Source organism: Protopterus annectens, chromosome 3.part0 (assembly GCF_019279795.1).
Source record: "Protopterus annectens isolate FY-2018-M chromosome 3.part0, PAN1.0, whole genome shotgun sequence".
Classification (NCBI taxonomy): Eukaryota; Metazoa; Chordata; order Ceratodontiformes; family Protopteridae; genus Protopterus; species Protopterus annectens.
The window spans coordinates 1,542,833,222-1,542,853,725 of NC_056731.1; the positions used below are offsets into that span (position 1 = coordinate 1,542,833,222).

Here is a 20,504-nt window from a genome sequence, read left to right on the forward strand (position 1 = left end):
ACTATGCATATCTGCTACATGGAAAAATGTAAGAAATTATTAAATGTGGAGTATTCATAGGCAATTCATTATCTTCAAGAATTGATGCCAAAGTGAGTAGTATATGTATGTTTCTGCTATGAAGGAAAGATGAAAAATGAAATGTGAGCGACTCATGAAAGTACCATAATAATATTCAGACTCCTGTCAATAGATGAATTCACCTCCTAAGAACTAATATATTAACAACACCTATACTTTTGAAATAGAGATGTAAGGCATTCTAGTGCATGTACATTGATAATTGGGACAACTGGGGCATGAGTGGTTTGGCTTAGAACTGCATTAAAGCTGTTTGCCTAGAAATCTCCTATGATACTGTCATAAACTTCCGTGGTCCTGTAGGTTCATAGGTTCATACTAGGCTAACTGCCCCTGTGGGACACTTTTTAAGCCTAGCCAATTACCCCATGTGAGACTCAAACCCTGCACCTTGTGTCTGTAAGGTGAACACCTTAACCATTAACACTACCCCCTCCCCTTGTCTTTGTCATCAAAGCTCACTGCACATCACTGTGTTGCATGTGTTGCAACATTATTTATTACAATTATTTCTGGGAATACCCCTTTTTAATTTTTCCAGAAATTCAAATTTATATTATTGTGAGAGGCATAGACCTCATTTAATGTATATGTAAAATGCATATGATCAGTGGTTTACCTGATAATTTCCAAGCATAGTACAATGAATTTTAGGTGTCCTTTTAAAGGGTGTTAAAAGCATCCCTGTGGTCTCAACTGATGCTGAAAACAGCCATAAAAACTCTGAACATTTCTTTAAAACAGGTGAGGCAGCAACAAGATCTGAATACAAACATTTTTGTTTATAAATTAGTGGAGATGAATGTTTAAAAAATTGAGTTGCAAATTATTATTATATTCTGATAACAAGTACTTTAGGAGGGTAGAATGAAATATGCAAGGAGGTGATAGAGATGAAACCTTGAAAGTCCACTTTAGTGAAAAGTGAAACCACTGTTAAGTTAGAGTCTGTTGAACAGAAAATCACTGTTAAGTCAGTGGTCAATTAATCTGTGGTGTTAAACTACAAATTAACTTGAGTAATTTGTTGCTATGAAAACTGCATTTGCTAAGCAGTTTCCTTTAAATGCATAACAAATGTAATTACATGTTCTGCTTTCTATTCAGATAGCTAAAAAATATGGGAATATCTTCAGTATATACATGGGAAGCAATCCTATGGTGATTCTTCATGGATACAAGACAGTCAAGGAAGCTCTGGTAGACAATGCTACAGCATTTGCAGACAGACCAAACGATCCATTATTCTTTGCAATGAGCAATGATAAAGGTAAGAGGTGTGGATTAGCTATTGTAAACAAGTAATGGCAACAGAGATATTCTGAGAAAGGAAGATAAGCAATTAGCAGACAGAAAAGTATGTCAGTCACTTATTATTAAGATGTAGAATATGTGAACCTTGGAAAGGTAACGAGCTTCCTAGTGAATGAGGCACACATTTGCAAGTTAGTCAAAGTAGAATGTGTTTTTTACTAATATAAAATGCAAAGAAATTTAATAACCATCTGCCATTTTGGTATGCCCTCTCAAAGGCAAAAAATACAGCCTCCATGGGACCCGATAACATTCCAGGCTGCACCCTACATAAACTCAGGCAGGAACTTGCAGCACCATTAGGCACCCTATTCAGCCAAAGCTTGAGCACCAGCTTTGTCCCAGCCTAGCAGAGGACAGCCATTGTCATCCCTTTGCACAAAGGTGGAGCATCCACCGATCCAGGAAATTATAGACCCATCAGTCTAACTAGCCTACTCTGCAAGGCCATGGAGCAGATTATCATGGAGCTCATTAACAAGGACATTGGTAATCTCCAAACACTCAATCCCACACAGTTTGGTTTTGCCAAGGGTAATCTGTGCCTGTTAAATTTGGTTGACCTCTTTGAGACAGCCACCAAAGTCATGGATGAGGGGAAGACAGTGCACATTGCCTACCTTGACCTGGCCAAAGCCTTTGATACTATTCCCCAGTCGAGTATAACACATAAACACTCTCAACTAGGTATCAATCCATATGTTACCTGATGGGCAGCAAACTGGCTCACTGATAGAACCCACCTAGTCAAAATAAGGGAAGACACCTCAAGCAGTAGACCCAAAATGAGTGGTGTATCCCAGGGATCGTTTTTTTGGCCTCTGCTGTTTGGGATATAGTTTTCTGAGGTACAGGCCAAAACCAGTGGGCTATGGCTGACCAAGTTTACAGATGACTGCTAGCTTGGCATTGTCATCAATTCCTCTAGTGATGTGGAATTCCTCCAAGGGGTCTCACTTAAACAAATGATTGGTGCCAGAAACATGACCTCAAAAGGAATGCCAAAAAAATGCATCATCATCCCCTTTGGGGAGAGTGACATCCCCACAAATTATCACATTAATAACAAGGTACTAAGCATGCAATCAGTTGTGAGAGATGTGGGCGCCCATGTTGATAGCAAATCGACCTTTGACCACCGTGTTGCCTCTATTGTACAGAAAACTTTCTACATGACCCACCTCATTAATAAGGGTATCTCATCCAGGGAAAAGGATGTCATAACATCCCTGTATTCTTCCCTTATAAGAGTCATTATTGAGTGCAATGCCCCTTTCAGCATGTACCTCACAAAGTCCACCCAGCAACTGGAGAGACCATAAAGCCTCATCAGGAGAATCCAGGGCCTCAAACATCTACACTACACAGATAGGCTAAAAGCCTTGTCCCTCTACTCAGTCTCATACAGACTCCTCAGAGGTGCCCTTTGTCTGGCATACAAAGCAATCTCAGACCCACCTTGATGGGACTGTTGCATACCTGCAAATCAAGCTCCACTCAAATAACCCACATGTGTGACCTGAACTTGGTCTGTGACATCAACAGGACTTCTTGGTGGGACAGATTTTTGTCCCAAAGACTCCCCCTTCTGTGGAATAGACTCCCTCCACGCCAAGCAAAGTACCTCATTAACCATTTTTTAAGTGCAACCTGGATAACTGGATGAGGAACAGAAAATACACCCCTGGGATTCCACCTGTGTGCCTGCTGGGCAAGAGCATCAGGTGCTGACTTGTTTAAACATGGGCTAAATTCTTGGCTAGGCTTGTAAGGGCCTCAGGGCCAATAGCCTAGTAACTTCCTATGATCCTATGATGCTATGAAAACTCAAATGGCTGTTATTATTTAGTGAATTCAGAATCACAGATTTTCCACAAAAATCCAGAAAATTACAAATTTCATGAGGAATAGACTAAAATTATGAGGCAAAAATCTGGGCATTCTGCAAAAATTTGTACAGGTGAGAGGTATGATTTTCTCCAGTGTTAAACTCTCAGATCACTTTTTACACTGGAAGTCATTGCTGCTGAAGATTCTAAGTGTGCACTGCAGTGATTCAGGATGTTTGAACTTTCCTTTTTTCTTTCAGGCTGTATCACCCTGAACTTAATAAACCTAAGTAAGTGGGCAAGTGTGAGATCCCACAAATGGGTGGCTTTTTCCTGTAAAACCACATTTTTGTTTCATCTCTTTGAAGCTTTATCACTTTTGTGTTTTCTGACAAACTACAGTATACAAAATATATAGTTTTTAGCACTTTGTTCAGTAGTTATTTCTGGTAGTTGGATATACTAATGAAGGTATTTGGGTAAAATGCATTGTTGTCAATTCTGTCAGATCAATTTTTTGCCATTAAAATGTACTGCTGTTTGAAATGAGCTTTTGTTCAAAGCTGATTTTGAGTAATGATGAAAGGTTTGATAACAAAAGATAGCTAATTAACATATTCTGACTGTTGGTTTATGACATTCCATATTAAGCAGGAGAACCAAATTCCATGGTAGAACTTAACCACCTTCCCAAACCTCCTTTTTTCCTATTTCTGTAGATAGGACTGGGGAGGCACATCAACAGTGACCATCATCTAGAGGAAATGTTCACACTTGCCAGGTGACTAGCTCTGCAATGGGTATTCATAGATAATTACTAGGCTAGCTGCCCAGGTGGGCCATTTTAACCCTAGCAAATTTCCCAAAGGTGAGAATCAAATCCTGCATCTTGTGTATTTGAGGTAGACACCTTAATCATTATGCCAACAGCACAAGACTTATGCCAACTTGTTATCAGGCAAATAATTGTTTGGCTAAGGAGTAGCCAGCCAGCTTTCTTTTCACTAATGTTGTATAGTGATGGTGCAATATCTCATTATTTAAATATTCTGTCTTATAACAATGTCTTTCGATTTTTTTTTACAATATATGCAGCTGGGAATCTGGAAACTACATCAAATGTTTTATTGAAAATTCTGACTGTATGGTTACTATATTTGTAATTGCTTCTTTTATTGTGCAAAAAGCAAGAATATTTATATTTAGAGGACAGAGGACATGTAAATGGTGTGAACACTGCGATAGTAATGAACTATATTTGGTTTGTTTGGTATTTGGGCCACTAGAATGAAAAAAAAAACAAACAAGACATATCAGTCTAGTTATGCAGCTTCAGTTTTCTATGGAAAATTGAATGCTTTTGTTTCACTGATGAAATTCCATTTTAGGGTGTGAGAAGAAAAGCACTTAACTTTCCTCAGTAAACCGTGGCTGCATAACCAGGTTGACATGCCTTGTTTTTAACATTTTCACATGTCAAATTGACCTTTTCATTACGTTTGTCACTATAATGAAGGAAATTCCACTTTTCAGCAGTAGTCAGTACCTTGAATATTAATTATAATATTTGGAAGGTGGAAATGTTAAAGTACCAAACAACTTTTACACAAGACAGTTCAGCACTTTATTGCACAGAAAAAAGATGCACATGAGAGACTAGGAAATCAGGATCCATCCACCTCGAAATTCAAAAATCAATGTTTTATACCTTTTATCATTAAAAGCAACATTATTATTGCAATCATAGAACAGCTATTGACTAATTAGAAATTAACAGTACAACATTCATTTGCTAACTAAGATCTTCTGTTTATGTTTATGACATTCCATATTAGGCACACAAGTTCCAAAGTCCACAATAGACCTTGGTGTTTAGAACAAGTTTTATACTTTTCTAAAACTTTTCTAATCTTGTCAGGACTTGCTAATATTAAACAGGAAGCAAATGAATAGATAGAAACTGAAAGACTGAAAGATTTCATTCTCCTATGAATGCATATTAGAAATGAAATGAAATGCATGCACTGACATTTTCCCTTTTCTGTACTTCTCACCCTTCACATTCCCCATCTGACGCTGTAAGGCATCACTCAAGCCGTAATACTTATGTATAATTGGACAATGAATACAAGTTTTCAGATGAACAAATACTTTTTCACTTGCTATCAGACATTTTTCACATGCTGTTTGTTTCTGTCCCTAACATGAACAATCATTAAACAACTGTTTCAAAAATGCAGTCTTATTTGAAATGAAAACATGCCCATGTTTTGATGGAACAAAAATACAATGAATACTGTAAATAATCATTAGTAATACATTCTATACTATGTATATTTTCACATTCCCCTGATCTTTTATGTAGATTGTCATACATTTTACTAAAATCTTGTAACATTTTATTTTCATATTTTATTGTACTATGATTTTGGATTCTAATCATTTTAAAATGCATGCTTTAAGCATACAAAGAAGAAGGTCTAACATAATTAATATAATAGCTATAAGAATGAAAAAGTTTAACATCCCTCCTCCCCATCCAGAGAAATGGTTGGTTAACTATGACCTTTGGGAACTATCAGCTTCTTTGGCATGTTAATATTCAGCGACCTTTTGAATTATTTCTAGGCGACTATGGATAGCACCAGTGTCACCAGGAATAAAAGATCCACACTTCATTTGAATGAGTGCAGACACACACTTTTTACACACAATGGTAAATACAAGTGCTATGGGGTTCTGTAGCACCACACTGCACCTTGCAAACATTTCCCGAGTTATCAAATTCATAGACTCAGAAGTGGAATTACTTAATATTTCCAGGAGCTTAGACAATTTCTTAATCTCCTAGATGGACTTCATTGTCCCAAAAGCCGATAGAATGCCTGCTCAGGAAATGACCCCATCACCAAGATCCATGTGCGCAAGCCCTTTAAAAGCAGTTTGTTCTACAGTACTAATAATATAGCCAGTAGGCATCTATTTCACCATTTGAGTTAGGAATTTCTTTAGTGTCTCTCTTGTGATGAGCATCATGAATCGTTCCTTCTGGTGAAGCAGCTATATGTGGAATAAGTGGAATAACATGACCAAAATAACAACATCCAGGCCAGTCTGTAGGTAAGCAGGGATAAGTTTGATTTCCACAAATGTAGTAATATTCATGCAATGGTACCATGCCATGCCCTCCATCTCCATCATAAATTTTCCAGGTAAAACTGCAAATACTAATTCTGACAAAAAAATGTCCCATTTTTGCAATAGCAAACATGTCCTTTAAAAGTCATTCATAGTTAAGACGGCATTATGGTAAGGAGGGTAGAAACATGTTTATTCTTCTGATTTTTAGCAAGCAAAATAAGGCAAATGCAATATGAAGCTCATTGTTAGTCACTGGTATAGGAATCAATGAATACTCTCATCATGTGCAGTAGGAATATGCATACAAACCCAGCAATTGCTAACGTTGTGGGTCTGTGCGTAAGTTTGCAAGGCAGCAGAAAAAGTATTAAATCTAGGATGGTATTCAGATGCTCTTGAGTCAATTCCAACCAAATGGCTGTCTCTACTTTTAGCACAGCATGTATGTCTATTAATCACTAATTCAATACTTATAGCTACAATGGTCACAGAGGATAACACACTTATAGTTGTGTAGGCAAAGCAGACAAAACAAACCTATGATGAAAAAACACAGTAATTATAGGAATGATTAGTCCCCAGAGAAAACAAGCACATTGGGGCTGGAGAAGGTTGTGAAGAAATTGGAAACAAGATTGTTGGGTTGGCTGTTCATTGCACAAATGAAATTGATCACCAAAAAGTCATCAACCAAGGGCTTCAGTTGCAGATGATTTCAAAATGAACATGCTATGGATAAGGCAGTGCCCAAACTGATGTCCAAAAGGCAGGAATAATCAGTAATGCTGGAACTGGAAGCAAGAAAAAATATTGCCAGACTACATGAAGAATCACTGGAAGTTGAATCAGACCAGGATGAACTAGCAGAATCATGTTTCTTAGCTTTCTGGTTAGGCAACAAGGGTAATTTAACAGCATTCAGTTCTGCATGTTAGCTGGGTGACAAATGTGGAATTAGATTGGATGGCAAACAGTTCATAGTTGGTTCTAGATTTGGTTGGAATGGTATAACTTCAAGGGCTGTCATTTCCAGATGCAACAATATCCCAAGTTTGTTGTTTGGTGATATATTTTCCTGGTTCATGTGGTCTAATGTTAGGGGTGTCTTGGTCATCACAAGGGAAAGTCTTTTTGACATGCGACACATGGATCCAGATGGAGAGGTTCTATCAAAAGATGTCAGTAACAATTGTGAAAGAAACCAAGTATGGTCCATTCTATCTGGGGCTAAGTGGGTTTCTTTGGGAATGCACTTTTATGAATAGAAAGTCTCAGGGATGCAAGTCACGGTGATCCTACTCTGTTGGTCATTGGGCTGCATGCAGAATGACACTATGGCATTTCTGCAAAAGAGAACATAGAGATTTACAATAGAGAAGTGTGGCTTTAGAAATATTTTACAATTCTAAATTTTTAGCATGTGGGTAGCAGGAATTCTCATGGCTCTTCCCATGATGATTTTCTGTTAAGACAATTTTCTAGGGGTATTAACTGTACTTCTAATACTAAATAAAACTAAAGGCAATGCTTTTGGTCATTTAAGACCAGTTTATTTAGTTAATCTAAACTTAATAGTCTGATTAGCTCTCTGCACTACTTCAAAGGCCTATGTTCTATAAGGACGTTGAAACTGCAGTTTAATGTTTAATGCTTTACAATGCTGTTGTATGACTTGACAAGTAAAATGGGATCTTTGGTCAAGCTGGATGCAACAGGAAACTCCAAATCTAGGGATAAGTGTTGACAATAACTTTTTTTACTACCATGTGTGCATCATTCTTAACACAAGGAGATGCTTTTACACATCTAGAAAAAATATCGACAAGCACTAAAACATATTTAAATTGTTGTGCCTGAGGATGTTCAATAAATTCCCACTGAAGGGAACAGGAAGGTCTCGAAGGCATTTTCAATGACTGAACAGGTGCAGGTTTTGATTTAGACAAGTTATATTCTAAACAAATTACACAAGTACTTAAAAAATGTTGAGCCACTTCTGAGAAATGAGGGGCATACCAGTCAGTGCAAATTTGTTTTATCAATGCATTTTTTCCCAAATGAAAAGGCAAGTGATAGGTTTTTACCAACTGAGTTAGAAAATTTAATGGAGATAACAGGCAACTGTCAGGATGGTGCCACAAAAGGCCTGAAGTGAATACAGTCATTACTTATCCACCTCCTTCTCTAAGAGGTATCTGTCTGATATTGAAAAGACATTAACTCCTGTAAAGAAAAGTTGTGATTTTCATTTAATTGCTGCAAAAATATAACCTGAACAGGATGAGACAATGCAGCATGTCTTGCTGGCATATCTTCAAATATGTTAACTTTGGAAATACAAGGTTCATCAGACTTATGTGTGGCAGATTTCACTACAGTTATATATTTTGGTAGTAATAAATCATCTAACAATTCATTAACAAAAACTGTATTTTAATAACCACCTCTCCTTATGTTAAATAACCTCTTTTCTTCCAAAGTATACAAAAATCATGAACACCATAGGCATAGCAAGAGTTAGTAAAGATGGCTACTGAGTGATTTTTTGTCAGTTTTGCAGGTTTCAGTTATAGCCACTAGTTCATCTAATTGAGCAGACAAATTTCCAGTTAATTGTCCAGGTAATAAAATATTGTCTTGCTTGCAAATTTACACTGCTACTGTTTCACCATAATATCTCTGAACACAGGAGCCATTAAGGAAAAGAAGTAGATCTGAATTCTGCAAAGGAACATCTTTCAAATCTAATCTAGGAGGAAGCACAGTGTTAGTAACAACTACTCACAATACAACTGGACCCCTCTAAAACATCTCTCACTCAACAATGCTGTTGAACATTTCAACTCAGCATTCCTTGCTATCTTAAATCAACATGCCCCAAGTCGTATCATTAGAACAAAGATCAAAACAGCACCCTGGCTAACCTCTAATACCAAACAAAAAATTATACTTAGAAATAAATCTTGGAAAAAATGGCGTTCCTCCAGAAACCCAACCGATCATCAAACCTTTAAAGAACTCAGAAACGATACCAAAAAAGCTATCCTTTCAGATAAAAAGAATTATTACTTTGAACTTCAGCAATCAACCAAAAAAGAACCAAAAAAGTTCTGGTCTACTATCAATAATCTACTTACCCCAGGCAAAGTAGCTACACCCAACCCACAAAACTTAGACCCTGATAACCCCTCTTTAATAGCCAATAACTTCAATACCTTCTTTACTACTTCCATACAAAATCTAGCTAACCACTTATCTCCTGATTCTTCCCAACTGCTCTTAAATAACATCGACAACTCCCTTCCTCCCCTGCAACTTCAATCCATACCCACCTCCTACATACAATCTCTTTTACAAAAACTTAAACCTACTACCTCCTCAGCAGATAACCTTCCTGCTGAATTTCTTCAAGTAGCAGCTAAAGTTATCGCCTACCCTGTTTCCAACCTCATAAACAGATCCATAAAAGAAAGTACTTTTCCAGCAATCTGGAAGATATCACATATCATACCGCTACACAAAGGAGGCAAATCCACTGACCTTTCCAACTTTCGTCCTATAGCGCTATTATCTCCACTAGCTAAAATCATGGAAAAATGTATACACAAACAACTACTTAACCATCTCCTTCATAACAACCTACTAGCAAACACTCAACATGGATTTAGACCTTCACATAGTACTACCACTGCTCTACTTTCTTTTACCAACACCATCAACTGTAATCGTAATAACAACAAACTAACCTCTTCTCTTTTCCTAGACCTGTCAAAAGCCTTCGACATGGTCAACCATACACTTCTTCTACACATATTAAAATCCCTTGCTTTGGATTCCTCTTCCTTAACCTGGTTCTCATCTTATCTTGAAAACCGACAACAAGCAGTACTCTGGAAAAATTCTCTATCTACTTTACTACCTATCTCTTTAGGAGTACCACAAGGATCTATACTAGGCCCACTCTTATTCTCTATATTTATTAATGACCTCCAATCATCTATCCAAAACACTACATGTATACAATATGCAGATGATTCTACCATTATTTGCACAGCTTCCACTCAATCTGAACTCCAGTCACTCACACAATCTACCTTTTCTACCGTCGAACACTGGTTCTCAAAAAGATGTCTTCTCCTCAATCCCAAGAAAACAAAACTACTACTTTTCTCACCTACCCACAAATCTTCTCAACTAAACTTCTCTATTACTGCAAGTGATAATTCCCTCATCTCCCCAGACTCTACAACTAAACTGCTTGGTGTTACCATTGATAATAATCTTAACTATGATTACCACATCAATAACACTATAAAAGCAGTTAATAAAAAGATTGGTTCACTGTACAGAATCAAACCCTACCTTACATCAGAAGCACGGACCACCTTAGCACAATCACATCTTATCTCTACCCTATTGTATGCCTCCTCTATTTACACTAATCTCTCTAAAAGCAACCCAAAGAAACTTACTACATCCTACCACAATATAGCTTGCTTTGCCACAGCATCCCAGTATAGAACTCACCACTGTCTAAACTTAAAACACTTACACTGGTTGGAACTTCCTAACAAGATTATATATCAACAACTCTTAATAACACATAACATTCTATATCAACCATCAAAAACACCTGCTCTTAGTAACCTCTTGATCCCCTATAATAACTTGAAACAGCTGCGCTCCGCTGAAAAGCTACAAGTCAACACAACTCGAATTACAAATTCTGCAGGTAACTGCCTTTTTTCCAACTCAGTAGGCAAAATATGGAATAACCTCCCCTCACACATTACCTCTATAGGCTCCTTTGATCTTTTTAAAAAACAACTTCTTGTACATCTTAACAACTTCTGGCTCTGCTCTTGTACCAATCCAGACTAATCAACTTTCTACTTTCTACTATCATATTTCCTTATTTCAAAACTGCAATCTTTCTCTGTAATCACAAACGACTTAATGACTGTACAGTTTCTACTGTTTACAAAAAAAAAAAAAAAAAAAAATATTTCTTTTACAAGTTTGTATATACACTAATATGTATGAAATGACCTGAAGGAAGTGTAGTTTTAAAAAGAATTAATGCCTTTCTCAATACGTAGATAGCACTATATGTTTTTTATTACTTGATCTAGACTAATAAGTATGCATGGTAGCTCACTGTCTATGTCACAGGCATTTATTGTAAATGTTCAATTTTTATAACCTTGTTTTAATCTGTGGAGCTTTTCTCCCCGGGCCTCCACTGAAAATGGAAATTATCCAGCTGGACTAGCCCGGTCAACAAATGTAAAATAAATAAATAAAATAAAATAATACTCAGTCATGGGGTTTTCCATCTGCTGAAGGGATTAAAGAATCAGGATTAAGTGGTGGAAATCGAACAATTTGTAAAGAAGGGACATTAAGAAAAGGCAATTCATATTTAAGCGATCATGCAGCAGATAAATATTGCAATTTAATCTTCAGTAAGAGAGCTTCTACAGAATGTGGTGTTGGCCACATAAGTCTCATGCCTGAGAGTTAGTGCAGCCACCATGTCTGTTACATGAGCCCTTGTAGCCAGAACCCTAAGACAGAAGGTAGAACTGCAACTACAGGATCAAGATTTGTACTGAAATGAACAACAGGTCTAAAACCATCATTTATGCATTGTGCTAACAATCCTAATGCTAAAAAAGCTTGTAGAATAATCTGGTAACCCAAATGCAGGAGGATGTAAAAGTAATGTATTCAATTGTACAAAGGCTCATTTATGATAATTCTGCCAGGATAAAATTTCAGGGATATCTTTAACAATTCTAACAAAGACTTCACTACTTCTGCATAATTAGAAATCCATTGCTGACAGTAACCTGTTGAACTCAGAAAAGATTGCAGCTGTTTCAATGTTCTAGGGTGTGGTGCAGTTTGTATTGCAGCTATACGTGAAGGCAAAATTGGTCTGGTGCCCTCTAAAATAAGATGTCAGAAGTACTAACCTGCAACTTGCACAACTGTAATTGTTTTTATTAACTTTAAATCCTAGTTCTGCTGAGTCAGAAGAAAATTAGTGTCTTGCTTGCAATCATGTACAGCCTTAAAGCTAAAAGGAAATCATCTATTGAATCAAATTAGTCCCACAGGGAAATTTAATCTTGTCTAAATGTTTCTTCATTGCTCTAGAGAAAAGGCTTGGATATTCTACATACTCTTGTGGTAATCTAAGTGCAATGTTAACCTTTATAAATAAAAACAAACAGATATTGGCTATATGGATGTATAGAGACAGTAAAGAAGGCAGATTAAATATCTGTCACTGAGAAGGTTGTGGCATCTGAAGGGACAGAATCCAATATTGTTGCAGGGTTAGGAACAACTGGAAATGTGCCCAATAATAGCAAACAAACAAAGCTATGATCCTCCTGAAACATCATCAAGTTTATTAGATCTTCTTCCTTAAGTACAGGCATAGTAGAGAGTTGAATGACATCAGCAATTTAACTAAACATCTATAGTCCTTCCCATTTTCTCATGACAGATGCTAAGCAAAGATCCTTCTATCAACTCTTGTCTATTTAAATAAGCCAAACAGTCACAACTAGGGATATAACAAAAACAAAAAGCCACTACTGTGTGTAAATTGAATGCTGCAAGGGTAAATCCAAACCTTTTGAATGTCTTAAAACCAGAAGTCTTAGCACTTTCATTCCCCACCATTGAACTTCATCAGAAGCTGGTTAAAAATAAATTAAGTCCCCTTATATAACATTTTGAAAATTGCACCGAAAATTTTAAAGTGACATACATCAAATATATCAAATAAACATACGCAAACACATTACTTTAAAACACAAATCATTAAGTGATGTAAAAAATACAGCTATGAATTTAAATACATCTTATTTAAAATGAAACTTAAAAGGTTGTAAAAATAATCACAATAAATTTATGAAATACAAGATGCTTTGATCTTTAGAGCAGGTTTCAGCGAAACCATATTGTTGATGCCAGGCAGGCTAGTGGCATTCAACAAAATTTGCCAAAAAAACACTCTTTTTTTCTAGGAAAGTTTCCCAGTCACCACCCCTAGATTGCAACTCCACCTTTTCAGGTACAGGGTAGGAAAATTTCTTATAATCGTTACATCTTATACTATGTCAAAAAAGGACATTACGCTGGTAAGACCTTTTTATAGCATAAGTGTGTTAGTAAATACAGGACCTAAGGGCACCAATTGTCTTTTCTATGTAGAAGGCAGTACAGGAGGAATAAACGGCAATATAAACCAGTCCTTGGTGTTACAGCCACATCTGCTTTTAACAGTAATCAAATTCAGAAAGCCAGATACCTGAAAACTGTTACCCTTAAGGATGAACCTACATTGCCTACACCAACCACATTTCTTCATACCCCAATTCCTCATAAATTTGCCTGAGTTCCTGCCACTCCATTCAAACATGTTTGTTTAGATTTCAGTTGTTTTAGTAAACAAATCTATGGGTAGCCCCAAGCATCTCCAGGAGCGTTAAGCTCCCCAAAACTGTGGTCCAGTGGCATTTTATAACATCGTGAAGGGAATCTATCTCTCTACTGTATGGCAATACCAAAGCCTAAACAAAGTCATTACCATTCAACTTTGACATAGGGATTACTGGATCTCGTCCATTGCTGTTGCCATCACCGAATCCCAGGATGGGATGGTATCTGGATGGTCAGTTTTCACAAACATACCTAGAAACCTCCTCTACCATGGATTCTGGGTACCCCCTCTCCTTAAACATATCAATCATAATCCTATACTTCATGCAAATATTGGGAATCATCAGACACCAATCGGTTTGTACTGATAAGCTGACTCTTCACCAAGTTACACTTTTGCCATATGGGGTGGTGGATATCATAATGTAGGTAAGAGTTAGAGAAGGTAGCTTTTCTGAATATAGTAGAATCATATCTTTGTTTAGGTATGTTCTTGTATAACATAATGTCTAGGAAACTAATCCTATTTTGATCAGAATTACAGGCGAATTCCAAAAATTCTGTGGAATGGTTCAAAAATGCATAAATTGAGACAATTGTTCCTCATTACCACCTCATAAAATAAAAATATCACCCAAATATGCCAAGAGTCACTTAACAAGTGTGGTTTGTCAGCCATAAAGGATTTTAACTTCATGTCCACAAACTTGACCAAGATTTAGACCCACCAGAAGCCACAATAGATCTCAAAGGAGGATCTTCCACACATTTGTGGATCTTGGGGATACTAAAAATTCCCAGTATACGAGGATGTTTAACCATAAAGAAGTCCCTGAGGTCAACCGGAAGATCAAAAGTCAAGAAAATGTCTTCTATAAGATAATCAATAGTCTGATAGGCAATGTTGATCTCATTATGTGAGGCTTCTATGATGAATCTTCCATTGTGTAAATATTCAAGCATTTTAGAAGTGTAAAGACACTTTTCCATAATAACCACATCACCACCCTTGTCCAGATTCATGATACAAATATTTTTATCCTTGACAAAGGCCACCAAGGTATTCCTCTCAGCCAAAGTTAAATTGTGGAATTTGGGTTTGTTGTTCTTTTGCCTCGATTCCCTTACACTTCACTCACAGAGCTTCTCAAATAAATTAATACCAGGAAGCCAAGGAGGGTTATAAGTACTGGCCCTTTTTAGGTTGGATGAAGTGTTATCAATAGAAGGTGGAAGGATACACCTGAGATTAAGTGTCCTAGTGAAAATGTTTAGTTCTGTGAAAACATCCATCACACTAGGTTACTTAGAAGGCACACATTTAAAGCCTTTTTGGAACAAGGAACCTAGGGCATCTGTGACTGTGAAGGCGGAATAGTTGAAGAGGTGAAAATAAAAACAGTACCTGATAAATTGTTGAGGGAATTGTCCAAGCTTGTCATCTCTGATATTTTTGATTGCGTTACCCTCTGTTCCAAAAATCCTGGTTGGAAGGGTTATTCCAGGATCCACCCTGATTGTTATTTTCACCTCTTTCCCTTCCTTTCTCTGTTCTTTTAGACCTACGTGGACCATTAGAGTGGTCATTGTGGTTGTTAGGATTAGTGAGATTATCTTGCCCAGCCTGTTCAGGTACTGGGCTAGCACATTCCTGTGAAACTGCAGCACTGGGGGGGGGGGGGGTTGGATAAACACTCTTATTCCTGAAGTCACCAATATCTCTGGTAATTTTTTTTGCTTCTTCCAAAAGGCACTGTACTCACAGTCATGGGCCTTATGTAAAACTTCCTGAAACTCAAGAGAGTGAGGTGGAAACAGCAGATCTTTCTTGATGTCAGAATTGAGTTTCTGAATTTCCTCTTCATATCCTAAAAGGCATCACATATCATCCCAAACTATAAGGTTCATTAATTCAATTCCTATTTGGTCAAAAAAGTCAAGCAGTTCCATGTGAAACACTGAACTGCTATTCACACCATTTGGATATTTAAAAATACATAATACTTTTGGGACCCATCTATTAGCAATAAAATAATGCAGGAAAGAAGTGTCCATCTGCAAAGCTTTGAACTTGAGCAGTATTTTTTTAAACTGTTTTATTTTAAAGTCCAGGGCCAGTTTCTGGTCAGAACGCTGTGCTGATTCAAGACTGTTAGCACCAAAATAGGTTTATTTAAACAGGGAACTTAGCCTCAAGGCATCCCTGGATATCCAAAGAAAAACCAGAAGATAGTTTATGTAACAGCTGCCCACCAGCTCCCACAGTCATGTTGTTGTCAATATTAAAGCAATTACCACAAACAACATTGTTGGAAGAATACCCTTGGCTGTTAGTACACATAGCTCCATTTTGGGTTAAAGCAACTGCTAGAGACTGAATTTGGTCTCTTAATTTGTCCATACAATCCAAAAGGATGGTTAGCTCTCCAGATGTTTATTTGTTGCCTGAAATGGCACCAGGAGATCTGGAACTAGATCCAAATAGTGTTTCGGTTTGAGACATACCCAAGAATGAAAAAATTAACAACAAACCAAAACCAGGTTCCACAACAGTGTACTGTAAATCCAAAAATGCAAAATGAATGTTGCAGGTGTAAATCCAAACCTTTTTAATGTCTTAAAACCAGAAGTCTTAGCGCTTTCATTCACCACCATTGAACTTCATCAGAAACCGGTTAAAAATAAACTAACCTTTTAAAAATTGCACAAAACACAAACCATTTAGTGATGTGGAAAATACAGCCATGAATTTAAATACATCTTATTTAAAATAAAACTTAAAAGGATTTAAAAGTAGTCACAATACATTTATGAAACAGAATAATCTCTGATCTTTAAAGCAGGTTTTAGAGAAACCATATCATTGATGGCAGGCAGGCTAGTAGCATTCAACAAAATTTGCCATAAAAACTTTTTTTTTTTTTTTTTTTTTTTTTCAGGAGAGTTTCCCAGTTAACAACCCTAGATTGCAACTCAACATTTTCAAGTACAGTGAAGGAAAATTTCTTGAAATCATTACATCTTATTCTATGTCAAAAAAGGGCATTACACTGGTAAGACCTTTTTATAGCATAAGTGTGTTGGTTAATACAGGACTTAAGGGCACCAATGGTCTTTCCTATGTAGAAGGCAGAGCAAAAGGCAATATAAACCACTCCCTTGGTGTTACAGTCATATCTGCCTTTAACAGTAATCAAATTCAGAAAGCCAAACACCTGAAAACTGTTAAACTCCAGGATGAATCTACATTGCCTACAGGAACCACATTTCTTCATACCCCAATTCCTCATAAATTTGTCTGAGTTCCTACCACTCCATTCAAACATGTTTTTTAGATTCCAATCGTTTTTGTAAACAAAACTAGGGGTAGCCCCAAGCTTCTCCAGGAGCCGTAAGCTCCCAAAAACTGTAGCCCAGTGGCTTTTTATAGCATCCTGAAGGGAATCTATCCCTCTACTGTATGGCAATACCAAAGCTTGAACATAGTCATTACCATTCAACTCTGACATAGGGGTTACTGGATCTTGACCATTGCTGTTGCCATCACCAAATCCCAGGATCCCAGGATGGGATGGTATCTGGATGGTCAATTTTCACAAACATACCTGGAAACCTCCTCTACCATGGATTCTGGGTATCTCCTCTCCTTAAACATATCAATCAGAATCTGAACTTCATGCAAAAATTGAGAATCATCAGACACTAATCGGCTTGTTCTGATAAGCTGACCCTTCACCAAGTTACGTTTTTGCCATATGAGGTGCTGGCTATCGTAATGTAGGTAAGAGTTAGAGAAGGTAGCTTTTGTGAATATTGTAGATTCATATTTTTGCTTAGGCATGTTCTTGTACAACACAATGTCTAGGAAACTAATCCTATTTTGATCAGAATTACAGATGAATTTCAAAAATTCTGTGGAATTGCTCATAAAATGTATAAATTGAGACAATTGTTCCTCATTACCACCCCATAATATAAAAATATCACCCAAATATCTCAGATATACTTTGAGATAGGATGAAAAAGGTGAATTGAATACTACTGTGGTATCCCACGTCCATAGCACCATATTTGCAAAAATAGGAGCACATGTTTCCCCATTGCTACACCTCTATGCTGTTTAAAAAAATTCACCTTCAAAGAACACAAAGTCATTGGATAATACAATTTCCATACATTGCAACAACAGTTGTGTGTCAACATTGCTCAAGTCAGTACCCTTGATCATTGCATGATGAAACATCTCTAAGGCTTCATCATGAGGTATAACAGAGAACAATTCTTTAATGTCTGTGGTAACCAGTATTGCATGTTCAAAAAAAACCTAGCACCTGAAATTACCTCCAAGAAATGCAAGTCTTTTAACAAGTGTGGTTTGTCAGCCATAAAGGATTTTAACTTCATGTCCACAAACTTGGCCAGAGGCTCAGTTTTATACCCACGAGAAGCCACAATAGATTTCAAAGGAGGGTCTTCCATACATTTGTGGATCTTGGGGATACCAAAAATTATAATCCAGAAAAGTAGTAGAAACGACCAAAGCAGATAACCAGATAATGCATGGACTGTTTTATTTTCTGTCGAGGTAATACCCCAACCTTCTTCAGACATACACAATTCATACAACTCCAAAGCCTTCTTTAAGTATACAAACCATAATTAGGTAATACACAATGATTAAGCCATTAATTATGTTAATTACTTTAAATTCTTTAAAGAAAGGCTACTGTTTTTGCAACCAAAATACACTGCAAATACACTACAAATATTATTATTAAAATGTGTAAAAATATAAAAAATATATAAAAATGCATTTCTTACAATTTATATTTCAAATATATTGTAAACTACAAATGAAATGCATATAAAAATGCATATAAGATTATTGCACTCTAAAAATCGCACAATTTTATACAATAGAAATTGTTAAATTAATTTTCAATTTTGAATATTCGTTCTGTACCAAGCCATATTATATTATATTCTACCAAACATATTGTACAAAACAGAACTCTCCAAAAAACCTTTCAACCCAGCACTTGGTGTACTCATAATGCACTTTAAACACCAAACATATTTAAAAATCTCTCAAATATATTTAAACAGCTAGCTAAATAATTTAAGAAATAACCTAAATGATAAATGCATGTTGATATATAAAATCATAGCAACTTAAAACTGTATTTAAAGCAAGACATATGATTACCCTAGCCCCATATCAAATTTGTGAAATTTGTAAGATTTATGAAGTTAATAAAATTAATGAAATTAAATTCACAAATACATTCATCTACTCAATGCCTTTAGTTTCAATATACATTTTATTGATACATACTCATTCAAACCTGGAGGGAGGTGAGCAAGTGTTCTAATTTGCCATAATAGTTCTTGCTCTTCCAACCAAACTGCCATGGTCCCCCCCTGGTGCTTATCTTAACTTGTTGGATGACAGAAAATGAGAAAGAATGATCGGGCTCTTCACAAATATGCCTGGCAAGAGCATTTGTTAAATCATTTCTCCCTATGGCATAAATATGTTCGTATACCCTTTTTCTCAATGACCTTTCTGTCTTGCCTATGTAAAATGCCAAACATTTTACACATAGAGCCACATAAACCACATTTTTACTTTCACAATTATATTTGCCATTGATGCAATAAGTCTTCCCCCCAATGAGTACCTTATTACCTGGCAAGATATGCTTACACTGAGGGCACATTCCACATTTTGACATGCCAGTGTTTGTCCTTGCTGAGTTAGTAACTGGTTTTTGTACCAGATTCTTTAAATTAACTCCTCTCCTTTAGACAATATTGCATCAATGGCAAATATAACTGTGAAAGTAAAAATGTGGTTTATGTGGCTCTATGTGTAAAATGTTTGGCATTTTACATAGACAAGACAGAAAGGTCATTGAGAAAAAGGGTATACGAACATATTTATGCCATAGGGAGAAATTATTTAACAAATGCTCTTGCCAGGCATATTTGTGAAGAGCCTGATCATTCTTTCTCATTTTCTGTCATCCAACAAGTTAAGATAAGCACCTGGAAGAGCAAGAACTATTATGGCATGCTCACCTCTTGAATGAGTATGCATCAATAAAATGTATATTGAAACTAAAGGCATTGAGTAGATGAATGTATTTGTGAATTTAATTTCATTAATTTTATTAACTTCATAAATCTTACAAATTTCACAAATTTGATATGGGGCTAGGGTAATCATATGTCTTGCTTTAAACACAGTTTTAAGTTGCTATGATTTTATATATCAACATGCATTTATCATTTAGGGTATTTCTTAAATTATTTAGCAAGCCGTTTAAATATATTTGAGAGATTTTTAAATATGTTTGGTGTTTAAAGTGCATTATGAGTACACCAAGTGCTGGGTTGAAAGGTTTTTTGGAGAGTTCTGTTTTGTACAATATGTTTGGTAGAATATAATATAATATGGCTTGGTACAGAACGAATATTCAAAATTGAAAATTAATTTAACAATTTCTATTGTATAAAATTGTGCGATTTTTAGAGTGCAATAATCTTATATGCATTTTTATATGCATTTTTATATGCATTTCATTTGTAGTTTACAATATATTTGAAATATAAATTGTAAGAAATGCATTTTTATATATTTTTTATATTTTTACACATTTTAATAATAATATTTGTAGT

At 36.1% G+C, this 20,504-nt stretch overlaps 1 protein-coding gene across 1 annotated transcript in view; it reads left to right on the top strand.

The window, feature by feature from the left end:
• LOC122796834 (cytochrome P450 2J5-like) overlaps positions 1 to 20,504 on the top strand; it is a 571,510-nt gene that overhangs the window by 23,704 nt on the left and 527,302 nt on the right. Inside the window, exon 2 of the mRNA XM_044065577.1 lies at positions 1,189 to 1,351. Coding sequence (XP_043921512.1) covers positions 1,189 to 1,351 — 163 coding nt within the window. The remainder of the gene's footprint in view (positions 1 to 1,188; positions 1,352 to 20,504) is intronic.